This window comes from Pelobates fuscus, chromosome 2, assembly GCF_036172605.1.
Source record: "Pelobates fuscus isolate aPelFus1 chromosome 2, aPelFus1.pri, whole genome shotgun sequence".
Taxonomy (NCBI): Eukaryota; Metazoa; Chordata; class Amphibia; order Anura; family Pelobatidae; genus Pelobates; species Pelobates fuscus.
The window spans coordinates 445,916,017-445,941,426 of NC_086318.1; the positions used below are offsets into that span (position 1 = coordinate 445,916,017).

The 25,410-nt window shown below is 43.9% G+C and overlaps 1 protein-coding gene across 4 annotated transcripts in view; it reads left to right on the plus strand.

Annotated features, from left to right (window-relative positions):
• Positions 1-25,410, plus strand: part of TMEM63B (transmembrane protein 63B) — a 76,853-nt gene that overhangs the window by 20,061 nt on the left and 31,382 nt on the right. For 2 of the 4 annotated variants that reach the window (XM_063444144.1, XM_063444148.1), the window contains exons 2-4: positions 15,743-15,976; positions 21,956-22,169; positions 25,058-25,137. In XM_063444144.1, the coding sequence (XP_063300214.1) occupies positions 15,960-15,976; positions 21,956-22,169; positions 25,058-25,137 (311 nt within the window). In that variant the 5' untranslated portion in view covers positions 15,743-15,959. The remainder of the gene's footprint in view (positions 1-15,742; positions 15,977-21,955; positions 22,170-25,057; positions 25,138-25,410) is intronic. The other 2 variants (XM_063444147.1, XM_063444146.1) reach the window with 2 other exon arrangements.

The following is a 25,410-nucleotide window of genomic DNA, read 5'->3' on the forward strand; positions in this document are numbered from 1 at the left end:
ACGCCGCCATCGAAAAGGAATGCCTTGCCGTGGTGTGGGCACTCAAGAAACTACAGCCCTATTTGTATGGACAAACATTTTCCCTGCTCACAGATCACAACCCGTTGGTCTGGCTGAACCGGGTGTCAGGAGACAATGCCAGACTGCTGCGCTGGAGCTTAGCGCTTCAGCCCTTTGATTTCAATATCCAATATCGCCCGGGGAAGCTCAATGGAAATGCTGACGGGTTATCCCGACAAACGGAACTAGACAAGTGATCTGTGGGTACTCCTCCAGACATCCCCAAGCCGATCCGTTGGGATCAGACTGTGTATGCTGGCTTGGTTCTGGGGGAGCATTGTGGCAGAAGCAGCCACCAGAAACTCGTATTTACCTTGTTATTTGTCCCTACCCTATATGTCCATGCATCCTGTATACTGTACCAGCGTGTTAAGGAAGAAAATGTGCACATACCGTTATTGGGTCCGTGGGTGGCCGCCGTTCGCCTAATCTCCACGTGGCGGCGGCCATCTTAACTGCCGAACAGCGGTGTTTGGTCGTCGAGCGTCTGGAACTAAAATCGGACGCTCGACTACCCAGACACCGCTCAGACCTCCAGGATCCCCAAAGTGTATGATCCAAACTGCCGAACGGCCCGCCGTTCGGTAGTTTGCATTCCCCAGTCTAGGGGATTCATCCGAACCAAAGATTGGGGTCGGATGGCTGAGCAGTTCGGCACTTTCCATGCAGTGAAGTAGACCGACTACAGGGCCAGAATCTATGGAGCCGTTTTCGGCTACTGTGTCCCTGCAGTCGGTCAAATCTTTAAATACCTGTAACTCCCGAACCCCTGGTCTGATCTGGGTGAAATTTGAATATGTTACTCACCCAGAGCAGACCTACCAGGGGACCCCTCGTTTATCCTTGTACCCCCCGTATTTAGGGGTACTTCAGAAACTGGAGAAAACTCGGTTCCCTCTAATTAATTTACCTGCTAATCTAAGGGGAGGAGAGGGAGGGGAGGTGATTGTGAGGTGATTGGTTGTTTTGAGTTGCCTCCCTTGCATGGGAAAAAGCCATAAAAGAAATTGTGTGAATAAAGCTGACAGTTGACCTCCAAGCTATGTGTCGTCTAGTTCTTGGAGGGAAGGGATTGTAACCACGCTACCCGTTTGATACCTATATTGGAGTGCTGTTCCTGTCTACCAGCGGAGCTACCTTGGATCGTACCTCTACTCCGCTACAAGGGGTGAAGACGAATTTGCTGTACTCATGCAGTGATTGTGTGTACACGCTCGCTCCTGGGATTGTTAGTTAAGGGGTGAAGCAGAATTTGCTGTATTCATGCAGTGACTGTGTGTACACGCTCGCTCCTGGGATTGTTAGTTAAGGGGTGAAGACAAATTTGCTGTACTCATGCAGTGACTGTGTGTACACGCTCGCTCCTGGGATTGTTAGTTAAGGGGTGAAGACGAATTTGCTGTACTCATGCAGTGACTGTGTGTACACGCTCGCTCCTGGGATTGTTAGTTAAGGGGTGAAGACGAATTTGCTGTACTCATGCAGTGACTGTGTGTACACGCTCGCTCCTGGGATTGTTAGTTATGGGGTGAAGACGAATTTGCTGTACTCATGCAGTGACTGTGTGTACACGCTCGCTCCTGGGATTGTTAGTTAAGGGGTGAAGACGAATTTGCTGTACTCATGCAGTGACTGTGTGTACACGCTCGCTCCTGGGATTGTTAGTTATGGGGTGAAGACGAATTTGCTGTACTCATGCAGTGACTGTGTGTACACGCTCGCTCCTGGGATTGTTAGTTAAGGGGTGAAGACGAATTTGCTGTACTCATTCAGTGACTGTGTGTACACGCTCGCTCCTGGGATTGTTAGTTAAGGGGTGAAGACGAATTTGCTGTACTCATGCAGTGACTGTGTGTACACGCTCGCTCCTGGGATTGTTAGTTAAGGGGTGAAGACGAATTTGCTGTACTCATGCAGTGACTGTGTGTACACGCTCGCTCCTGGGATTGTTACTTATGGGGTGAAGACGAATTTGCTGTACTCATGCAGTGACTGTGTGTACACGCTCGCTCCTGGGATTGTTAGTTAAGGGGTGAAGACGAATTTGCTGTACTCATGCAGTGACTGTGTGTACACGCTCGCTCCTGGGATTGTTAGTTAAGGGGTGAAGACGAATTTGCTGTACTCGTGCAGTGACTGTGTGTACACGCTCGCTCCTGGGATTGTTAGTTAAGGGGTGAAGCAGAATTTGCTGTACTCATGCAGTGACTGTGTGTACACGCTCGCTCCTGGGATTGTTAGTTAAGGGGTGAAGATGAATTTGCTGTACTCATGCAGTGACTGTGTGTACACGCTCGCTCCTGGGATTGTTAGTTAAGGGGTGAAGATGAATTTGCTGTACTCATGCAGTGACTGTGTGTACACGCTCGCTCCTGGGATTGTTAGTTAAGGGGTGAAGACGAATTTGCTGTACTCATACAGTGACTGTGTGTACACGCTCGCTCCTGGGATTGTTAGTTAAGGGGTGAAGATGAATTTGCTGTACTCATGCAGTGACTGTGTGTACACGCTCGCTCCTGGGATTGTTAGTTAAGGGGTGAAGATGAATTTGCTGTACTCATGCAGTGACTGTGTGTACACGCTCGCTCCTGGGATTGTTGGTTAAGGGGTGAAGACGAATTTGCTGTACTCGTGCAGTGACTGTGTGTACACGCTCGCTCCTGGGATTGTTAGTTATGGGGTGAAGACGAATTTGCTGTACTCATGCAGTGACTGTGTGTACACGCTCGCTCCTGGGATTGTTAGTTAAGGGGTGAAGACGAATTTGCTGTACTCATGCAGTGACTGTGTGTACACGCTCGCTCCTGGGATTGTTAGTTAAGGGGTGAAGACGAATTTGCTGTACTCATGCAGTGACTGTGTGTACACGCTCGCTCCTGGGATTGTTAGTTAAGGGGTGAAGATGAATTTGCTGTACTCATGCAGTGACTGTGTGTACACGCTCGCTCCTGGGATTGTTAGTTAAGGGGTGAAGACGAATTTGCTGTACTCATGCAGTGACTGTGTGTACACGCTCGCTCCTGGGATTGTTAGTTAAGGGGTGAAGACGAATTTGCTGTACTCATGCAGTGACTGTGTGTACACGCTCGCTCCTGGGATTGTTAGTTAAGGGGTGAAGACGAATTTGCTGTACTCATGCAGTGACTGTGTGTACACGCTCGCTCCTGGGATTGTTAGTTAAGGGGTGAAGATGAATTTGCTGTACTCATGCAGTGACTGTGTGTACGGACTGTCTCACTGGGTGCAGTCTTGTTGTAATTGAGCGTTATTGCCTCGGGGATCCTCAAGGTGACATGCTGTGTGTTTAAGTCACATTCCTCTCATTTCTGTATCTGTGTTTACCTGGTTACCAAAGCTTTAGAAATGACTAACATGTAAAAGGTTTCCGTGCTAAGTGCTGGATGACAGCTTAGTAAATCAGCCAGATCTCGCAGTATCTGTAACCTGGTGCGGATTGTATGACGACAGACTTTCCTCTCTGTTTGGAGAGTTATTTTACTATATGGAATAGTGTGTGCTTTTCACAGTTTAATTAGTGAACGTATTTTGTAACTGTTCGATGAGCAGACTCGCATTTTAAACCTTTGTCCAAAGTAGAAACTAAAAAAAACTAAAAAGTAATTTTCTAGAATACAATAAGGCTATGCACAAAATCCACGATCAGAGCCTATGATTATGGAGTAGACAGAATGTATAAGTATTACAGAATCACAATATATTACATATATCAATAACTAATGCACCTTTCATTTTATTTGTCTTTCTTAAATAACGGTCACCATATATAATATACAATTCCCACATCCATAAAAACATCTTGCTGGTTACCAAATCAATGGCAATTCAATTGGCACTCTAAAGTATACACCGTCCACAGTTTATCATCAACATGCTATAAGGTTATGGTGTATTACAGCTATAAGGTTATGGTGTATTATAACTGCAGCTATAAGGTTATGGTGTAAAGAGGTCCCCTGTCTCTCCGCACACGGTATATTATAACTGCAGCTATAAGGTTATGGTGTAAGGAGGTCCCCTGTCTCCCCGCACACAGTGTATTATAACTGCAGCTATAAGGTTATGGTGTAAGGAGGTCCCCTGTCTCCGCACACAGTGTATTATAACTGCAGCTATGTTATGCTGTAAGGAGGTCCCCTCTCTCCCCGCACACAGTGTATTATAACTGCAGCTATAAGGTTAGTGTAAGGAGGTCCCCTGTCTCCCCGCACACAGTGTATTATAACTGCAGCTATAAGGTTATGGTGTAAGGAGGTCCCCTGTCTCCCCACACATTGTGTATTATAACTGCAGCTATAAGGTTATGGTGTAACTCCCCGCACACAGTGTATTATAACTGCAGCTATAAGGTTATGGTGTAAGGAGGTCCCCTGTCTCCCCGCACACAGTGTATTATAACTGAAGCTATAAGGTTAGGGTGTACGGAAGTCCCCTGTCTCCCCACACATTGTGTATGATAACTGCAGCTATAAGGTTATGGTGTAAAGAGGTCCCCTGTCTCCCCACACATTGTGTATTATAACTGCAGCTATAAGGTTATGGTGTAAGGAGGTCCCCTGTCTCCCCACACACAGTGTATTATAACTGCAGCTATAAGGTTATGGTGTAAGGAGGTCCCCTGTCTCCGCACACATTGTGTATTATAACTGCAGCTAAAAGGCTATGGCGTAAGGAGGTCCCCTGTCTCCCCGCACACAGTGTATTAAAACTGCAGCTATAAGGTTATGGGGTAAGGAGGTCCCGCACACAGTGTATTATAACTACAGCTATAAGGTTATGGTGTAAGGAGGTCCCCTGTCTCCCTGCACACAGTGTATTATAACTGCAGCTATAAGGTTATGGTGTAAGGAGGCCCCCCATCCCTGCCTCTTATGAGGAGATACTGATTGGCACAACGTGGTGTTGTGCCGCGCATGCACAATGTCCTTCATTGGATAAGCTGAGATCATCAGGATTGAAGATCTCTATTATGGAGGCTGGGCCAGGCATGGTAAAACCGGCACAGCATGGGGAAAAAGGTGAGTAAAAACACCTTTCCCATGCAATTTTTAGAAGGGCAGTTACCTAAACACACATTCGCTGACCGACTGTCAGCATTACAAAATGATCCAGCACGTAGTACTGTGTCACACCTAGGTCTAAGTATAACGTTTAACCGGACCTTAGAATGGCCGGACTTAACGTCTCCAAGAATAATCAACATACTAGCCGAGGTCAGGGACACAGAATCAGACAGAAAGCCAAAGTCAAATACCAGAAAATCAAGATCAGGAACGCACTCCCGACAAACCATAGGCATGAAACCACGACAGGGCAATGAGCAAGAGGAGAGCTGGGTTTAAATACCCTCCTGTGGATCTGATTGGCTGTAACCGGCCTATGACCCCAAAGGCAATTACCAGGTTTCCATGTGCATGATTGCTGCTCAGCACAAACCCTCCTGTGGATCTGATTGGCCATAACCGGTCTTTGACCCCAAAAGTAATAACCAGGTTTCCATGTGCATGATTGCTGCTCGGCACAACTTTTCCTGTCAGGACAGTAAATGCCATTAACCCGACACAGAAACACACACACTCACAAATTTATATTTTTATTTAAATCCACACAGCCTCCCTACCTTTGGGAGCACTAAGTGGATCTTACCCTGGGGTCCAGCGGGGCTGCTCTGATCATCTTCTTGCTGTTCCTCTCGGTTTCCTGCAAGCTCTCTGCAGTGATGCTGGCATCGGGGTGACGTCAAATTCTGGCTCCCGGCATCACTTAACAGAGTGTAAGCAGAGAGGAACTTCAGAAAGATTACTGCTCCTTCGCGTTCAGCCGGCCGCCTCCAACGCTACGCCTTTGCTAAAGGGCTAAGAAATTCAGGGTGCCAGGGTGAAATTTCTAGTCACTATGGCAACCTGGTGCCTTGGATTTGTCAAGCCTTGTATAGATGTATATTGATTTTCTCACACCTACTGGATGGTTTAATTATTCCTCGTTCTCGGGTCCTCTACCAGGATCTTAGCTTTTCCTAGAACTGCACTCTTCTGGACAGCGATCTTAGATCTCCCACCTGGAATATGTTAAAGTCCCTTCATCAACTTGGGGGTAACCGTTGCAAGGGCTGCTATGACAACTGGGACTACTACTGCTTTCACTTTCCACCTCTTTTCTAATTTTTTTTCAGCCCTTAATATTTGTCCATCTTCTAATGTTCCTTCTTCCTGATTTCATATTCACTGGATGACTATAACTTGCCCACAGCCACCATGACTGCAGTCCTCCTTTTCTTATCTACAACCCCAATGTCATGTTGGTTGTCCAGCACTTGTCTGTCTGGATCTGGAAGTCCCACATGACCTTAGCCTAATCATTCTCAAGTACACTTTGTAATATCTTCCATCTGGACTTGGGCAGGCCCAGTTTATATTCTGAGCAGATGTTTCAGTACACAATCCCATCAACCTGGTTGTGTCTCTCATTGTATTCTGTTTCTGCTAACATTTTGCCTCTGCCTACTATGTCCTGAATTGTCATAGAGGCCTCTTTACCACACCAGGCAAGACCCAAAATGCAGTCTGTGCAGACACCTGCTTCTATTGATCTGGTGCCTGTTCCTGTGCTGCTAGGATTAATGTCTCCATGCTGTCTTTCAGTCCTTACTTTTCCAGCCACTGGTAGGATTTTGTCATGTGAGCCACTATCTGCCGGTGATACACCCCATGGAGAGATTTGTGTTGCCGTGGAGCCTGCTCTTTTTCTGCATCCTCTATCTGTTAAAGTGTTAGGCATTCCCTTAGTTCATCGTTGTGATTTACTTGTGTTATAGCCATGACTATGGCCTTGACACATTTATCAGGCCCCGACCTCCTTCTTTATGGCTGGTGTACAGTCTCTGGGTGCTGGATTTCAGGTGTAATCCTCCATTTATAGTGAGTAGTTGCCTAGGAATGCTGCCCATGACCCCAAGAACACCATCCCCACCGTCAAACATGGAGATGGAAACATTATGCTTTGGGGGTGTTTATCTGCTAAGGGGACAGGACAACTGCACCACATCAAAGGGACGATGGACGGAGCCATGTACCGTCAAATCGTGGATGAGAACCTACTTCCCTTAGCCAGGATATTGAAAATGGGTCGTGGATGGGTAGTCCAGAATGATAATGACCCAAAACACACAGCCAAGGCAACAAAGGAGTGGCTCAAGAAGAAGCACATTAAGGTCCTGCAGTGGCCTAGCCAGTCTCCAGACCTTATCCCATATAAAATCTCTGGAGGGAGCTAAAGGTTCTATTTGCCAAACGTCCGCTGTAAAACCTTAATGACTTGAAGAGGATCTGCAAAGAGGAGTGGGACAAAATCCCTCCTGAGATTTTTTATTTTTATTTTATTTTGTTCTCTCTCTCACTGTTAAAATACACCTACCATTAAAATTATAGACTGATCATTAATTTGTCAGTGGCAAACGTTCAAAATCAGCAGGGGATCAAATACTTTTTTCCCTCACTGTATATATGTATAGTTACATAGACTGAAAAGAGACAGGTGTCCATCAAGTTCAGCCTTCCTTGCATCTTGTATTTGCTGTTGATCCAAAAGAAGGAAAAAAAAATCCTTCATGACCCCTGAATGGCATTTAGATAAGTCCTTGGATCAAGCAGTTATTACCCTACATTGAAAGATTATATCCTTGAATATTCTTTTTGCAAGTATGCATCTAGTTGCTGTTTGAACATCTGTATGGACTCTGATAAAACCACTTCTTCAGGCAGAGAATTCCACATCCTGATTGTTCTTACAGTAAAAAAAAAACCTTTCCTTTGCCTTAGATGAAATCTTCTTTCTTCCAGTCTAAACGCATGGCTTCGTGTCCTATGTAAAGTCCGGTTTGTGAATAGATTTCCACACAATGGTTTGTATTGGCCCCAGATCTTTTGTTATCATATCCCCTCTGAGGCGATGTTTTTCTAAACTAAATAGGTGTAAATTGTTACCCTTTCTTCATAGCTAAAATGTTCCATTCTTTTTAATAATTTTGTAGCCTGCCTCTGCACTTTTTCTAGTGCCGTGATATCCTTCTTTAGAACAGGTTCCCAAAATTGCACTGCATATTCAAGGTGTGGTCTTACCAGTGACTTATAAAGAGGCAAAATTAATTTTTCATCACGAGAATTTATGCCCCAATTTATAAAGGACATTACCTTATTGGTGTTCGCAACTGCCAATTGGCATTGCATATTGCTGCCTAATTTGTGGTCTATGACAATTTCTAAATCCTTCTTGTGTGGGGTTATCCATAATTCGCTTCCATTAAGGGTATATGTTGCTTGTGCATTCTTTACGCCGAAGTGAATAACTTTGCATTTTTCAACATTAAATTTCACCTGCCATTTTAGTGTCCAGCCCCCCAGTCTATCCAAATCTCTCTACAGCAAAGCAATATCTTGCTCACATTGTATTACTTTACAGAGTTTTGTGTCATCTGCAAACACTGAAAAATGACTTTCAATGCTGTCTTCAAGACCATTTATAAACATGTTAAATAGAAGGGGTCCCAGAACAGACCCCTGAGGGACACCACTTGCCACCTCTGTCCAGCTTGAAAATTTATAATTGACAACTTTTTACTCTCTTTTTAAGCCAATGTTCTACCCAAGAACAAGAGTTTTATTGTAGACCAATTTCTTTGAGTTTGAACACTAATCTATTGTGTGGAACTGTATCAAATGCCGTGGCAAAATCCAAATAGATCATATCCACAGCAACACCCTGATCTATACTTCTACTTACTTCTTTGTAGAAAACAATTAGGTTAGTTTGACATGACCTTCATAAAACCATGCTGATTTTTGCTGATAACCACGTTCTTCTCCATGAATTTTGAATATTATTCCTTAATAACCTTTCAAATACTTTCCCAGTTACAGAGGTTAAGCTCACTGGTCTATAATTTCCAGGCAATGATTTTGAACCCTTTTTGAATATAAGAACCACATCGTCCTTCCTTCCTACAATTCCTGAAAGAAAAGAATCTTTAAAGATTAAAAACAGAGGTTCGCTTATTTCCACACTTGGTTCCTTAAGTACTTGTGGATGGATACCGTCAGGCCCTGGAGCTTTGTTTATATTTACTTTAGTTGCTGCAGCATCTTGTCTTGAGTCATCCAATTACAATTTTTCTGCTACTGAGAAATTTAACTTTCTAATATTTGAATATATTCCATTTATCCTTCGTGTTCTTTTCACTAAAGAGTTTATGCCAGTCAATATATTGTAAAGTTGGCCTTTTAAAAATTGTTTGAGTATACCCCATGTGCTTTTGCTATTTTGAATTTATTTCAAAGGACACTATATTGTGATCACTATTTCCCAAGTACTCACCTACTTGAATGTTGTTCAAAAGATCAATGTTGTTTGTTAGAACCAGGTCCAGACAAGTGTTCTTTATAGTTGGTGCCTGTACAGCATGAGGTTGGTAACTGTTTTGCTTATTGAGGCTTGGTAGTGCTTGGGAAGCAAAATCCAGATAGGTTATGATGGGGAAAAATTGTGATTGAAAACCCCTTCCACCTGAAGTCTGTGGTAGGGATCGACCGATTATCGGTTGTGACGAGAGCAATCTCTCCACATTGCATTGGAGAAGCCTGGCTGCCCGCCTGCTGCCTTTGGACTATGGCCCTGGGAGATTGGGCCCTTTAAAAACAGTATTCGGCCATACCAGAGTGTATGTCACTCATTCTGGCCCTTTAAATACAGTGGGGTCATTTGGTACTTGCCCTGTGTGAGCTGTGGTAACCCAGATAGCTATGCCATGGAGCCTATTCGTGTGATTAAAGACTTTGGCTCCATGGCGATTAAACTGTATTCGGTTGGTCTGAGTGCCATTCACCTAATAATGTGCACTCAGACCTGAGCTATCTGGGGATATGTGAAATGTCTGTGTGTTATGTGTAAAATGGGACTTTATGTATTTTAAAGTGTTTTATGTCGTTTTGCAACCATGTGGTTAATGGAGTCTGCCTCTAGTCCTGGATAATTGATTACTTCCCCCCATTGTCTCCAGGATAGAGGGCCCTGTAAAACCATGCTTCCAGAAGGTCAAATGCACATTTGTACTAACTTTTGAACCCCTGGTCCAATTCGTATGATTTTTGAGTATGTTGTTCCCCCAAATGGATTGATTGTGAATATGTATTTTTATGCGAATGTGATGTATATTTTGGGAGTTATGAATGTTGTGTAAAAACTGTATTTTCCCTACCTATGATAATTGTATTTTCCTGTGTGTACAGATAATTAGTTACAGGTAGAGGGGAGGGCTATGTGTGGGGTGTAACTATTGTGTGATTGGTTAATGTACGTTACTGTGTGTGTCCCTCCCCTTCATGGGAGCACCTAATAAAAAGGGCTGCAAGCTAGCAGCCAGAGAGTTCTATTTTTACCCTCAACTTGAGTCCTGTCTCTTATTGGGGGAATCTGCTACAAGGGATTGCTATGCTAGGCATATTCCCTTGCTATAATCACTGAGCTCTTGTAAGAGCTTGTTCCTGCTTAGTTCTGAAGGGAGATAGCTGCAGCCTGCGGTGCTTATGGTGTCTGGTGGAGTGCTTGGAGTCCTCTGGAAGCGCTAGGAGCATCCATTAACGGAGGTACCCAGTCGGGGTGCCAGGTGATCCGTTACATCGGTTTTACCAATATTATGAGCCGCGTTGTAGTGGATTAATGGTGGTGTTGGATTGAGCCGCGTTGTAGTGGAGTAATGGCGGTGTTGGATTGAGCCGCATTGTAGTGGAGTAATGGCGGTGTTGGATTGAGCCGCATTGTAGTGGAGTAATGGCGGTGTTGGATTGAGCCGCGTTGTAGTGGTTTAATGGCGGTGTTGGATTGAGCTGAGTTGTAGTGGAGTAATGGCGGTGTTGGATTGAGCCGGCTTGTAGTGGAGTAATGGCGGCGTTGGATTGAGCCGCGTTGTAGTGGTTTAATGGCGGTGTTGGATTGAGCCGCGTGTTGTGGTGGATTAATGGCGGTGTTGGATTGAGCCTCGTTGTAGTGGAGTAATGGCGGTGTTGGATTGAGCTGAGTTGTGGTGGTTAATGGCGGTGTTGGATTGAGCCGCGTTGTGGTGGTTAATGGCGGTGTTGGATTGAGCCGCGTTGTGGTGGAGTAATAGCGGTGTTGGATTGAGCCGCGTTGTGGTGGAGTAATGGCAGTGTTGGATTGAGCCGCGTTGTGGTGGAGTAATGGCGGTGTTGGATTGAGCTGAGTGGTAGTGGGGTAATGGCGGTGTTAGAGCGGTGTTGGATTGAGCCGCATTGTGGTGAATTTATGGCGGTGTTGGATTGAGCCGCGTTGTGATGGATTAATGGCGGTGTTGGATTGAGCCGCGTTGTGGTGGAGTAATGGCAGTGTTGGATTGAGCCGCGTTGTGGTGGAGTATTGGCAGTGTTGGATTGAGCCGCGTGTTGGGGTGGAGTAATGGCGGTGTTGGATTGAGCCGCATTGTAATGGAGTAATGGCGGTGTTGGATTGAGCTGAGTTGTAGTGGGGTAATGGCGGTGTTAGATTGAGCGGTGTTGGATTGAGCCGCGTTGTGGTGGAGTAATAGCGGTGTTGGATTGAGCTGCGTTGTGGTGTATTAATGGCGGTGTTGTAGTGGAGTAATGGCGGTGTTGGATTGAGCTGCGTTGAAGTGGTTTAATGGCAGTGTTGGATTGAGCCGCATTGTAGTGGAGTAATGGCAGTGTTGGATTGAGCCGCGTGTTGTGGTGGATTGAGCCGCGGTGTTGGATTGGGCCGCGTTGTAGTGGAGTAATGGCGGTGTTGGATTGAGCCGCGTGTTTTGGTGGAGTAATGGCGGTGTTGGATTGAGACGCGTGTTGTGGTGGAGTAATGGCGGTGTTGGATTGAGCCGCGTTGTGGTGGAGTAATGGCGGTGTTGGATTGAGCCGCGTGTTGTGGTGGAGTAATGGCGGTGTTGGATTGAGACGCGTTGTAGTGGAGTAATGGTGGTGTTGGATTGAGCCGCGTTGTGGTGGATTGAGCCGCGGTGTTGGATTGAGCCGCGTTGTAGTTGTTTAATGGCGGTGTTGGATTGAGCCGCGTTGTAGTGGAGTAATGGCAGTGTTGGATTGAGCCGCGTGTTTTGGTGGAGTAATGGCGGTGTTGGATTGAGCTGCGTTGTGGTGGATTGAGCCGCGGTGTTGGATTGAGCCGCGTTGTAGTGGTTTAATGGCGGTGTTGGATTGAGCCGCGTTGTAGTGGAGTAATGGCAGTGTTGGATTGAGCCGCGTGTTTTGGTGGAGTAATGGCGGTGTTGGATTGAGCCGCGTGTTGTGGTGGAGTAATGGCGGTGTTGGATTGAGACGCGTTGTGGTGGAGTAATGGCGTGTTGGATTGAGACGCGTTGTAGTGGAGTAATGGCGGCGTTGGAGTGAGCTGTGCCGTATCTAATATAGCATGATAATTTACAGACAGAAATTTCAGTTAATCACATTGTCTGTATATAGCACTTGGGGAAACACCCATGTTGGATTTGTGTAAAGCTGAATGGAGCAGCCGCTCTGTGTCATCTCCACTGACACACTGCTTAGAGCTTTGACCTGGACGCATTGGAACAGGCTGGGTTTACAAATCGGACATCTTGCTCAGGCTGGGAGAGCCCCCTTATTTGCCAATCACTGTCTACATGTTACCCCTGGGTTATTTGTTGAAAGACACTCAATCACTGATAAAATATAAGCTGGAGGCAGCACACCAGAATCCTGCCAAATAAAAAAAACACCAACATATTCCACCGTGCTGTACAGTCATCAGACATGATAGAACATGTTTGGAGCCTGTCCTGTGCTCCTGTGACAAGGCATTCTGGCTTTGTACCATTGGGTAATAAATATAAAAGAAACAAATTAAGACAAATGTGGCTTAGTAGAGAAGTAAAACAATAGATTACAAATAAGAAAAGGGCATTTAAAGCATTTAAATCGGACAAATCAGAGGCATCCTATATAAGATATAAGGAAGCCAATAATGTCTGCAAAAAGGCAATTAAAGTGGCTAAACTAGAAAATGAGAAATTGATAGCCAAAGAATGCAAAGCCAACCCCAAAAATGTTTTCAAGTACATCAATTCTAAAAAAAAACAATAAAATGAAAGTGTAGGTACACTGGAAACAGAGATGGGTCTGTTAGCTAATGAAAAGGCAGAAATGTTAAATAACTATTTTTCTTCAGTATATATTGATGCGGATCCTATGGCAAGAGATATGCAAATGGTTGCTGCAAAAAACTTGCAGATAACTTGTGATTGGATGACTCAAGACAAGGTGCTACAGCGATTAAAGAACATGAATGTAAATAAAGCTCTGTGGCCTGACTGTATTCACCCACGAGTACTTAAGGAGCTAAGTGGGGAAATAAGTGAACCTCTGTATTTAATTTTTCAAGATTCTTTTGTTTCAGGTATTGTACCGGATGATTGGAGGAAGGCTGATGTTGTTCCTATATTTAAAAAGGGTTCAAAATCCTTGCCTGGAAATTAAAGACCTGTGAGCATAACTTCTGTGACTGAAAATATTTGAAGGGCTATTAAAGGGATAATATTCAGGAATTCATTGTGAAGAACTTTATATTAGCACTCAGCATGGTTTTATGAAACATAGGTCATGTCAAAATAACTTAATTGCATGCTACGAAGAAGTAAGTAGAAGTATAGATCAGGGTATTGTAGTGGATGTGATCTACTTGGATTTTGCCAAGGCATTTGATACGGTTCCTCACAATAGGTTAGTCTTCAAACTAAAAGAAATTGGTCTAGATTAATATTCTTGTTCTTGGGTAGAACATTGGCTTAAGGATAGAGTACAACAAGTTGTCATTAATGGTAAATTAGAGGTGGCAAGGTGTGTCCCTCAGGGTTCTGTTTTGGGACTGCTTCTATTTAACATATTTATAAATGATCTTGAAATGGGCATTGAAAGCCATGTATCAGTGTTTGCAAATGACACAAAACTTTGTAAAGTAATAAAATGTGAGCAGGATATTGCCTTGCTGCAGAGGTATTTGGATAGATTGGGGGACTGGGCACTAAAATGGCAGATGAAATTTAACGTAGAAAAATGCAAAGTTATGCACTTTGGGGTAAAGAATGCACAAGCAACTTACACCCTAAATGGTAGTGAATTAGGGATAACCACACACGAGATGGATTTGGGAATTGTTATAGACAACAAATTAGGCAGCAATATGCAATGTCAATCTGCCGTTGCTAAGGCCAGTAAGGATTTGTCATGTATAAATAGGGGCATAAATTCTCGAGATGAAAATATAATTTTGCCTCTTTATAAATCGCTGGTAAGACCACACCTTGAATATGCTGGGCAACTTTGGGCAGCTGTTATAAGGAAAGATATCATGGCACTAGAAACAGCGCAGAGACGAGCTACAAAATTTATAAAAGGAATAGAGCATTTTAGTTATGAAGAAATGTTACAAATGTTTAATCTCTTTAGTTTGGAAAAACAGCGCCTGAGAGGGGATATGATAACATTATACAAATATATTCGGGGCCAGTACAAACCTTTATCTGGAAATCTATCCATAAACAGGGCTATATATAGGACACGAGGTCACACATTTAGGCTGGAAGAAAGGAGATTTCATCTAAGGCAAAGAAAAGGTTATTTTACAGTAAGAGCAATAAGGATATGGAATTCTCTGCCTGAAGAGGTGGTTTTATCAGAGTCCATACAGATGTTAATAAATGACAGATGTTGATAAACTGAAATTGGATAAATACTTGCAAAAACATTAACATACAGGGATATAATTCCTAATTAGTGGGGTAATAGCTGCTTGATCCAAGGAGACATCTGACTGCTATTTTGGGGTCAAGAAGGAATCTTTTCCTAGTTTGTTGCAAAATTGGAAGCGCTTCAGACTGGGTTTTTTGCCTTCTTTTGGATCAACGGCAACAACATATGTGAGGAAGGCTGAAATTGATGGACACAAGTCTCTTTTCAGCTATGTAACTATACTATACATATGGAGAATTCATCTTCTGCTCCATCTCAAGGCAATTAAAGGAATCATTGTAAAAACAAATAATACCTTTATAGCAGGTTTCTTCTCTCTCCCCAGGGAAGTAAATGCAATATATTTCTATCTGTCAGGGTGTTTGATCTCTGTTTAGCCATAGTCTCCTTTTAATAGAATATTTGATTACTGGCCCAGGACCTCTGCATCTTGCTGAATATAGCTGCCCACACAGGTACTAACTGCTGGGCTCTCCATAACCAGGTATTTTCTAATAAAAGGGCTAAGCATGACAAACGTGAAATCCAGACAAATGCATCTTCTGCAAGGCTTGGCATGGCCCGTGAGAGTCGACACACGGCCTCCAGTATTAGCTTGGACTACAAGCCCTTCGCTTCACGCTTGCTGTGCTCCTTTTGTTAGATGATCCCTGGGTGTATGGGATCTTAACTTTTGGTGGCACATTCAAAGCTGCTATTGGGGGGGTTGGGGGCCCACATTGTTAGCAGCGATAAAAGGAGGGGGAGGTTGTGGTAGAGAAGGTTGTTATGCTGCCCCGTAATTCTATATTGAACCTGGTACATTGATTAAAACTTGGGGAGGTCACTCTAATAAAAGTTTTTTTTTTTTTTTTTTATACACACAGCTGTGAAGATACATTTTCTAAAGTTTTGGATTTCAGTCCTGTGAATGACACTGTATTGTACGGACGTTCGGTGGTTGACGTCTAGAGGGGCACTTAGACCAACTGCTATCCTCGTCTCTCCACTACTGCTTGTCTGAGACTAGTGGGAGTGGTATTCTGATCACCTCCAGAGGGCATAAATCTGCTAAACGTATCTGATAAGAGTTATCATCTGGGTATGAATAAAACCAAAATGTATGCTCCACTTTAGGATCATGGTAATAAATTCAATGTGTCTGCCTATAATTACACAATAATGTAACAATAATAATGTAACCAAAAAGGTTGAATCCTTCCATAAGTAGAGTGGTCTCCATCACCTCTCCAAAATTGTCCCCCAAGAGGAAGCTTACTTACATCCATTATTCAGACAGGAGAATTTATCATTCTGGGGTTTCTTTGGTCCACCTTCTAATGCTTCCTGTTACTGCATTCATGTCAAGTTAGGCCAAACTGTAGACATTGTCCATTACAGCTGTTTTTCGGTTTGGATATATGTGAATTCATTTTCCTTTATTGCATTCTGGTTTACTGACCCTGGGGTTTCGGTATTTCTAGATGGTGCTCGGTGATTGATATCTAGATGGGTGCTTGGTGATTGATATCTAGATGGGTGCTCGGTGATTGATATCTAAATGGGTGCTCGGTGATTGATATCTAGATGGGTGCTCGGTGATTGATATCTAGATGGTGCTCGGTGATTGATATCTAGATGGGTGCTCGGTGATTGATATCTAGATGGGTGCTCGGTGATTGATATCTAGATGGGTGCTCGGTGATTGATATCTAGATGGGTGCTCGGTGATTGATATCTAGATGGGTGCGCGGTGATTGATATCTAGATGGGTGCGCGGTGATTGATATCTAGATGGGTGCGCGGTGATTGATATCTAGATGGGTGCTCGGTGATTGATATCTAGATGGGTGCTCGGTGATTGATATCTAGATGGGTGCTCGGTGATTGATATCTAGATGGGTGCTCGGTGATTGATATCTAGATGGGTGCGCGGTGATTGATATCTAGATGGGTGCGCGGTGATTGATATCTAGATGGGTGCGCGGTGATTGATATCTAGATGGGTGCTCGGTGATTGATATCTAGATGGGTGCTCGGTGATTGATATCTAGATGGGTGCTCGGTGATTGATATCTAGATGGGTGCGCGGTGATTGATATCTAGATGGGTGCGCAGTGATTGATATCTAGATGGGTGCGCGGTGATTGATATCTAGATGGTGCTCGGTGATTGATATCTAGATGGGTGCTCGGTGATTGATATCTAGATGGGTGCTCGGTGATTGATATCTAGATGGGTGCTCGGTGATTGATATCCAAATGGGTGTTCGGTGATTGATATGTAGATGGGTGCGCGGTGATTGATATCTAGATGGGTGCGCGGTGATTGATATCTAGATGGGTGTTCGGTGATTGATATCTAGATGGGTGCGCGGTGATTGATATCTAGATGGGTGCGCGGTGATTGATATCTAGATGGGTGCTCGGTGATTGATATCTAGATGGGTGCGCGGTGATTGATATCTAGATGGGTGCGCGGTGATTGATATCTAGATGGGTGCGCGGTGATTGATATCTAGATGGGTGCGCGGTGATTGATATCTAGATGGGTGCGCGGTGATTGATATCTAGATGGGTGCGCGGTGATTGATATCTAGATGGGTGCGCGGTGATTGATATCTAGATGGGTGCGCGGTGATTGATATCTAGATGGGTGCGCGGTGATTGATATCTAGATGGGTGCGCGGTGATTGATATCTAGATGGGTGTTCGGTGATTGATATGTAGATGGGTGCGCGGTGATTGATATCTAGATGGGTGCGCGGTGATTGATATCTAGATGGGTGCTCGGTGATTGATATCTAGATGGGTGCGCGGTGATTGATATCTAGATGGGTGCGCGGTGATTGATATCTAGATGGGTGCGCGGTGATTGATATCTAGATGGGTGCGCGGTGATTGATATCTAGATGGGTGCGCGGTGATTGATATGTAGATGGGTGCTCGGTGATTGATATGTAGATGGGTGCGCGGTGATTGATATGTAGATGGGTGCGCGGTGATTGATATCTAGATGGGTGCTCGGTGATTGATATCTAGATGGGTGCTCGGTGATTGATATCTAGATGGGTGCTCGGTGATTGATATCTAGATGGGTGCTCGGTGATTGATATCTAGATGGGTGCTCGGTGATTGATATCTAAATTGGTGCTCGGTGATTGATATCTAGATGGGTGCGCGGTGATTGATATCTAGATGGGTGCTCGGTGATTGATATCTAGATGGGTGCGCGGTGATTGATATCTAGATGGGTGCGCGGTGATTGATATCTAGATGGGTGCGCGGTGATTGATATCTAGATGGGTGCTCGGTGATTGATATCTAGATGGGTGCTCGGTGATTGATATCTAGATGGGTGCGCGGTGATTGATATCTAGATGGGTGCTCGGTGATTGATATCTAGATGGGTGCTCGGTGATTGATATCTAGATGGGTGCTCGGTGATTGATATCTAGATGGGTGCTCGGTGATTGATATCTAGATGGGTGCTCGGTGATTGATATCTAGATGGGTGCTCGGTGATTGATATCTAGATGGGTGCTCGGTGATTGATATCTAGATGGGTGCTCGGTGATTGATATCTAGATGGGTGCTCGGTGATTGATATCTAGATGGGTGCGCGGTGATTGATATCTAGATGGGTGCTCGGTGATTGATATCTAGATGGGTGCTCGGTGATTGATATCTAAATAGGTGCTCGGTGATTGATATCTAGAAGGGTTTATAAACCAACCCGTGAATTGTAAAATCGAGGTTAAAGTGAATCTGTTTTCCGACTCTGCTATTCCTGTCTAAATGTTTCCGTTCGGTTTTCCGTGTGCTGCCGTTCAGTATTTATTTAATAAACCTGTGTTCTGATTGATAAGTGAATATTGCTCCAATAAAATGGGTTAATTGTGGCCATTTCTGGGTTATTTTGCTATTTGTTTGTATGTTCTATGTACTCCGTGTGCGTCACTGTGAGATACATTGATGCTTTATTTGCTGGTATTTAAAGGGTCACATGAGAGTGCCATTCTGTGAGTGGCAGATAAGGTCCTGTGCTTCTGCCTGGGCCCAGATAATATCTCCGTCCTGCTCATCCTGTCTTTTGCAGTGTCATCATCTTGCAGGATTTCCCCATCACGCCACGATTAGCAGGCAGCAGCTGGCATGCTTTAACCCTTTCCAAGCTGTGTCTCCGGCTGCCCAGCCTAGGACCAGTGATATATTTTCTAAGATATTGAATTCCTTCCTGTCCCTGGAAGCTTGTCTTGCTACTGAGCTGGGTGCGCCACCTGGTGGAGAGAAAGCATGCTGGCTGGGCAGTGTGTTTTTGTGAAGTAAAGCTCTAGACCAGGGGTTCCCAATTCATTTTTCACGTGGAACCTTTGACATCGTGTACCAACATCGTGGATCCCCCACATAACCCTTTCAGTTAGCAGAGTGTAATGTTGTTTTTTGGTATGTATACACTACTTTCTACAGATAGTAAACAGATTGCAGTACTTAGGAGCAGGTGTGTTTTTGTGTGTAGAGTTGGCATTTGTATATAATTTTAGCATTTTTATACAGGGGTGTGTGTGTGTATGTAATGTTTAAATGTGCGTGTAGGGGTGTGTTTGGATCTCTTATTGGCTTTTTAATGCATGTGTGTAGTATTGGTGTTTGTGTGAAGGGTATATTTGAGTGTTTGTATATAATTTGGGAGTTCAAATTCAGGGGTGTTTTGTATGTAATGTTTGTGTTTGCAAGTTGTGTTGATGTTTGATTGCTAGGATGTGTGCACATACATTTCCACATACATAATTACACACACACACACACACACACACACATATATAAATATAAACACAGGGATACACACAAACCCACTTCAGATACACACAGTGACACATATATACACTCAGACTCTCGGATTTCCATTAAAATATAACTTTTATTCCAATTACTAAAACAGATCAACGTTTCAGCCCATCTTGTGGACTTTCATCAGGATACAGATATATATATATACACAAACACACTCAGATATAGGCAATGTCACATGCACTGACACACAAATACACAGTCAGATACACAGTGACACACATACGGACAAATACATACACACACGGATATACACTCACACTCAGATACACACAGTGACACACAGTGACACACTGATGCACACTCTCAGATACATACAGACACACATACACACACACACACAGATGCGCATACACACAGTGTCACTGACACACACAGACACACACACACACACACTGACACAGAGATACACACACACAATTTTGTTTATTTGCAGTCACCCTCCTGTTAGCATACCTGTTGGCTGCAGAAGGGTGACTTGCTGGCTGAGGCTGGCCGCGCCACCCATGCACTAACAGACATTTAATGAGGGATTACAAGTAACTGAGATTAGAATGACAGGAAATAAAACGGGGAAGGGAGGTGTTGTATATCTGTATACCAAGTTTTTTAAAGGTCCTTCTAGTCTTCGAGCAGCAGGCTGTACCAGTAATGCTTTCTTGGTTCTTGGTTCAGAGATCGGGTCCTGCCTGGCACACATGGGGTTAACTCTGGCTCATTAATTTGCAATTAACCTGTACTGTGAGGTGAAGATTACATCCAGATTGATGTACTAAGAATGCCTAATCCTATTACATGGTAGGGAATATCGAACACAGTCTAGCACAATCCATACACCAGGAATATTGCTATTGGGTTTACAGCATGGCCAAAGGCCACATTGAAGTATTTTTGTAAATGTCTGATTTTCCGGTTTCCTCCTTGAGAACCCTGTGTTAGCTGTGATTTCAGACTGTCACTGACTTGTGTTATGAGATCTCAGGTTGGTTGGATCACACAGTATGGAATATTATTTGTATCATTAAACCCTCCATTCTGGGTAATCCATCATGCTTGTCTGGGACCACCCCCTGTAACATTCACTGTTACAGACCCTAGAATACGTAACAATATATTTTGTGGTTCCGTTATTTGTGAGCAGATATAACTCTTTTTAATTAAAAGTATACTTTTTATGATTCTACATATATTTATTTAATGCCTTATACAATATGCAAAAATAACAAATAGGTTTATTGTGTGTGCATGCCAGTATGTTTTATTTATGCGTTTTTGCCCTGACAAGGCCATGAACAATGTACAGAGGACGCATTGGGGTTCTGCACTTACTGTGCCCATATTGTAGAACGATGCCAGTTTCACATGCGCAGTGGCATGGCGATAAGAGTAATTGGCCGGCACCACAAGGCAATCATGAAACCTTGGTTCTAGATCTAAAGGGCAGCTAAACCCATTGGGCACACACAAGGCACAGTTATTTTAATATTCCCAATCGAAGATAGCTGTTATTTACCAAAGTCGCCAAAATTAGCCCCACTACTGGCAGCAACTAAAACAAAAATCCACACTTTAATATACCGGGTATTGGAACCACTGCAGTGGTCGTCACACTGTAAGCTCCCCTGCCAGAATCCTGCACTCAGTGTATTCAGAGTATTGTTTGATGGATTTCTGCAGACTAACCTTCAATAAGAATATCCATTCCGTCTCATCAGAGATTTTGCCTTTTAGCTGAAAGCAGCGAGATGAACACGGCAGATGAGCTTACACTTTAATGTCCATTGCAGTGGTACTAATACCATCTGTTTAAATGGACGTGGCGATTTTGGGTAGTATACAGGTGTGTTATTCGTTTCCTCTAATCGCATCATTCTGCCATGGTTTCCTCTTGCTCTGCTGTGTCAGTGCATTTCCCCAAATCTCCCGTGACATTTAGATTTCTAGTCAGTATTTAGGGGCCCCTGATTTTTTAGGGCCCAGCTTTACTCAATGCAGTGCAAGGGCCCCTGCTGATGTATAATGGCGCCCTCCCATGATTATAGCGGTCTTGTTTTAAGATAAAACCTTAATTTAAATGCAGGGAACATCAACCGTAGCCACGATTTGCACCCCTAATCCGGGCAGAGCATTGGTTTATATTTCCAGTCTGTGTTCTGCTGCTACCCGTTTGAATGGTTGGCAGTGATCTGTATTATTATATATGTACGTTCTGGCTCTGTGTTACTCACTCTGCCCTTTGCTCTCTCGCAGGCTGGAGAATGTTAAGTTTGCAATGACACACTTGCTTCTGGGCACCCTGGCATCCATGGTCACCACGGCAGCTGCCTCCTGCACAGGCTCGTCCTGCAGCAATGTCACCACCAGGGATTACTGCTACAGCGCCCGCATCCGCAGCACTGTGCTGCAGGGCCTGCCCTTTGGAGGGGTACCCACCGTCCTGGCTCTCGATTTCATGTGCTTCTTGGTGAGTTCCTGGCCCTTATCAATACAGAGAATCACGTGTGAGATGTATTGTATCTATCCTGCACTCCAAAAACACTGAGACTCCTAAATCCTACATTAACACCTTCAGAACCAACAACGGACTGGGACTCACTGCTGTATGAGATCAGACACCTTATATACTGTATGCTTGGTCCACAAATCTTTATTAGTAAACCCAAATAACGCTAATATTGTTTATTGGTAACTTATTCCTCTAGCCTGTAAATGGTTAAAGAAACTAATGTTAAGTGTTTCTGAGGACGTTTAGATTATAGACCTCTTCTAAAATCAAAAATGTAAAACAAAAAAAAAGTAAAAATAGTTTTTACTCACCTTTTATTATTATTATTATTATCCTCATCCTTATAGAGAAGAATTAAGGATCTACTGGGCGTGTGTAAAAGTCAAATGCTTCTCATGCAGCATTCGCTAGCACTCAGCCAATCAGATGCTTCTCATGCAGCATTCGCTAGCACTCAGCCAATCAGATGCTTCTCATGCAGCATTCGCTAGCACTCAGCCAATCAGATGCTTCTCATACAGCATTCGCTAGCACTCAGCCAATCAGATGCTTCTCATGCAGCATTAGCTAGCACTCAGCCAATCAGATGCTTCTCATACAGCATTCGCTAGCACTCAGCCAGTCAGATGCTTCTCATACAGCATTAGCTAGCACTCAGCCAATCAGATGCTTCTCATACAGCATTCGCTAGCACTCAGCCAATCAGATGCTTCTCATACAGCATTAAGTAGCACTCAGCCAATCAGATGCTTCTCATGCAGCATTCGCTAGCACTCAGCCAATCAGATGCTTCTCATACAGCATTCGCTAGCACTCAGCCAATCAGATGCTTCTCATACAGCATTAAGTAGCACTCAGCCAATCAGATGCTTCTCATGCAGCATTCGCTAGCACTCAGCCAATCAGATGCTTCTCATGCAGCATTCGCTAGCACTCAGCCAGTCAGATGCTTCTCATACAGCATTCGCTAGCACTCAGCCAATCAGATGCTTCTCATGCAGCATTAGCTAGCACTCAGCCAATCAGATGCTTCTCATACAGCATTCGCTAGCACTCAGCCAGTCAGATGCTTCTCATACAGCATTAGCTAGCACTCAGCCAATCAGATGCTTCTCATGCAGCATTCGCTAGCACTCAGCCAATCAGATGCTTCTCATACAGCATTCGCTAGCACTCAGCCAATCAGATGCTTCTCATACAGCATTCGCTAGCACTCAGCCAATCAGATGCTTCTCATACAGCATTCGCTAGCACTCAGCCAGTCAGATGCTTCTCATACAGCATTAAGTAGCACTCAGCCAGTCAGATGCTTCTCATACAGCATTAAGTAGCACTCAGCCAGTCAGATGCTTCTCATACAGCATTCGCTAGCACTCAGCCAATCAGATGCTTCTCATACAGCATTCGCTAGCACTCAGCCAGTCAGATGCTTCTCATACAGCATTAAGTAGCACTCAGCCAGTCAGATGCTTCTCATACAGCATTAAGTATCACTCAGCCAGTCAGATGCTTCTCATACAGCATTAAGTAGCACTCAGCCAGTCAGATGCTTCTCATACAGCATTCGCTAGCACTCAGCCAGTCAGATGCTTCTCATACAGCATTCGCTAGCACTCAGCCAATCAGATGCTTCTCATACAGCATTCGCTAGCACTCAGCCAATCAGATGCTTCTCATACAGCATTCGCTAGCACTCAGCCAGTCAGATGCTTCTCATACAGCATTAAGTAGCACTCAGCCAGTCAGATGCTTCTCATACAGCATTTAGTAGCACTCAGCCAGTCAAATGCTTCTCATACAGCATTTAGTAGCACTCAGCCAGTCAGATGCTTCTTTTACAGCATTTAGTAACATGAACAAAGAAATTGAATAATTAAATAATTGGAAAGTCTTTAATGAGGAAGTGCCTCTAGCGGATGTCCCAGTGAGAGATGTGCTCTTGTCAAAATGTAAACATTCTTTCTCTGAAATGCCAATGTTTTATTTTGCCGGACTAATACAACAGGTTCGATGCACCAAAACCACTTTATTAAGGTGAAGTGGATTTGTGCTTAGCATATCCCTTTAACAAAGAGATCACCTTGACTATCCGTAACATACCAACTGGACTTACATTCTAAGTCCCACACTACTAGCCAGGTCTTAATGCTTTGTAGCCACTGCAAACCTGGAGGCTTCACGGCTCACTCCCCATTGGCTATTGGTGTGTGAAAATGTTGAGCCAAGGTACTCATATAGAAATCTAATTCCCGGGCTCAGACCATAGAGCAGGGCCTGCTCCACATGTTAATTATGGCGTGCATACTTTGCTGCATCTCTGGTTTTATTCACACCCCATCCAATGAAAGAATCACTTACTGGTCTTGAAGATTAGGTAAGTTCAGGAGTAGGTATCTCTTATATTTATTTGTGTATGTAATACAATATCTGTATGCATGGCTTTATATTCACAGCTGTCACTGTCCTTGTAGACATCATATTAGGTGACTTTCCCTTCTGGTCACATCCTATTGAAATTCCAACCCAATAAAAAGGTTTCATATAACAAAGTAGGGACTATTTTGTCAGATGGGCCAAGTCCAGTTTGGCAGAACTTTACAACAGGCGAGATTTCTTGGATATAGGAAAGGTATGAAAGGAGTGAGTAGTCGGAGTATTACTTGACATTTAGAAATTGGTTCCACGAAATCTAACCAGTCTGGCTATAGGACATCATTGTTATCATTACTTGGGACGGAGCTCAGAGAATTCCCGTAATGGATTGCAAGCTCTTGGGTCCTGACCTGCTTGTATGCTTTTCATAATGTGACCCAGTAATGACCATACCCTGTGTCTTTTTCCTGCAGGCCCTGCTCTTTGTCTTCTCCATTCTGCGGAAAGTGGCATGGGATTATGGGAGATTAGCGCTGGTCACCGACGCAGACAGGTGAGGAGGGGCTTTACTTTTACCCACCATGACCTTGGCATTACAGTGTACAAATCTCCACCTAGACAACGGGTAGAACGTAACAAAATTATAGACATTTTATTGAAAATGAAGAAGTATAGATTACACACAGAATGTGTTGAAATAGACCATTGTTGTAGTATAAAAACATAGGATAAAGGTAGGTAGTAGCCTCTGGGTCCCTTTAACCATTTACAGCCTGGCTGTACTTTGTGATGGCTGCTGTGAGTGCCATGAAGATATGGTTAAACC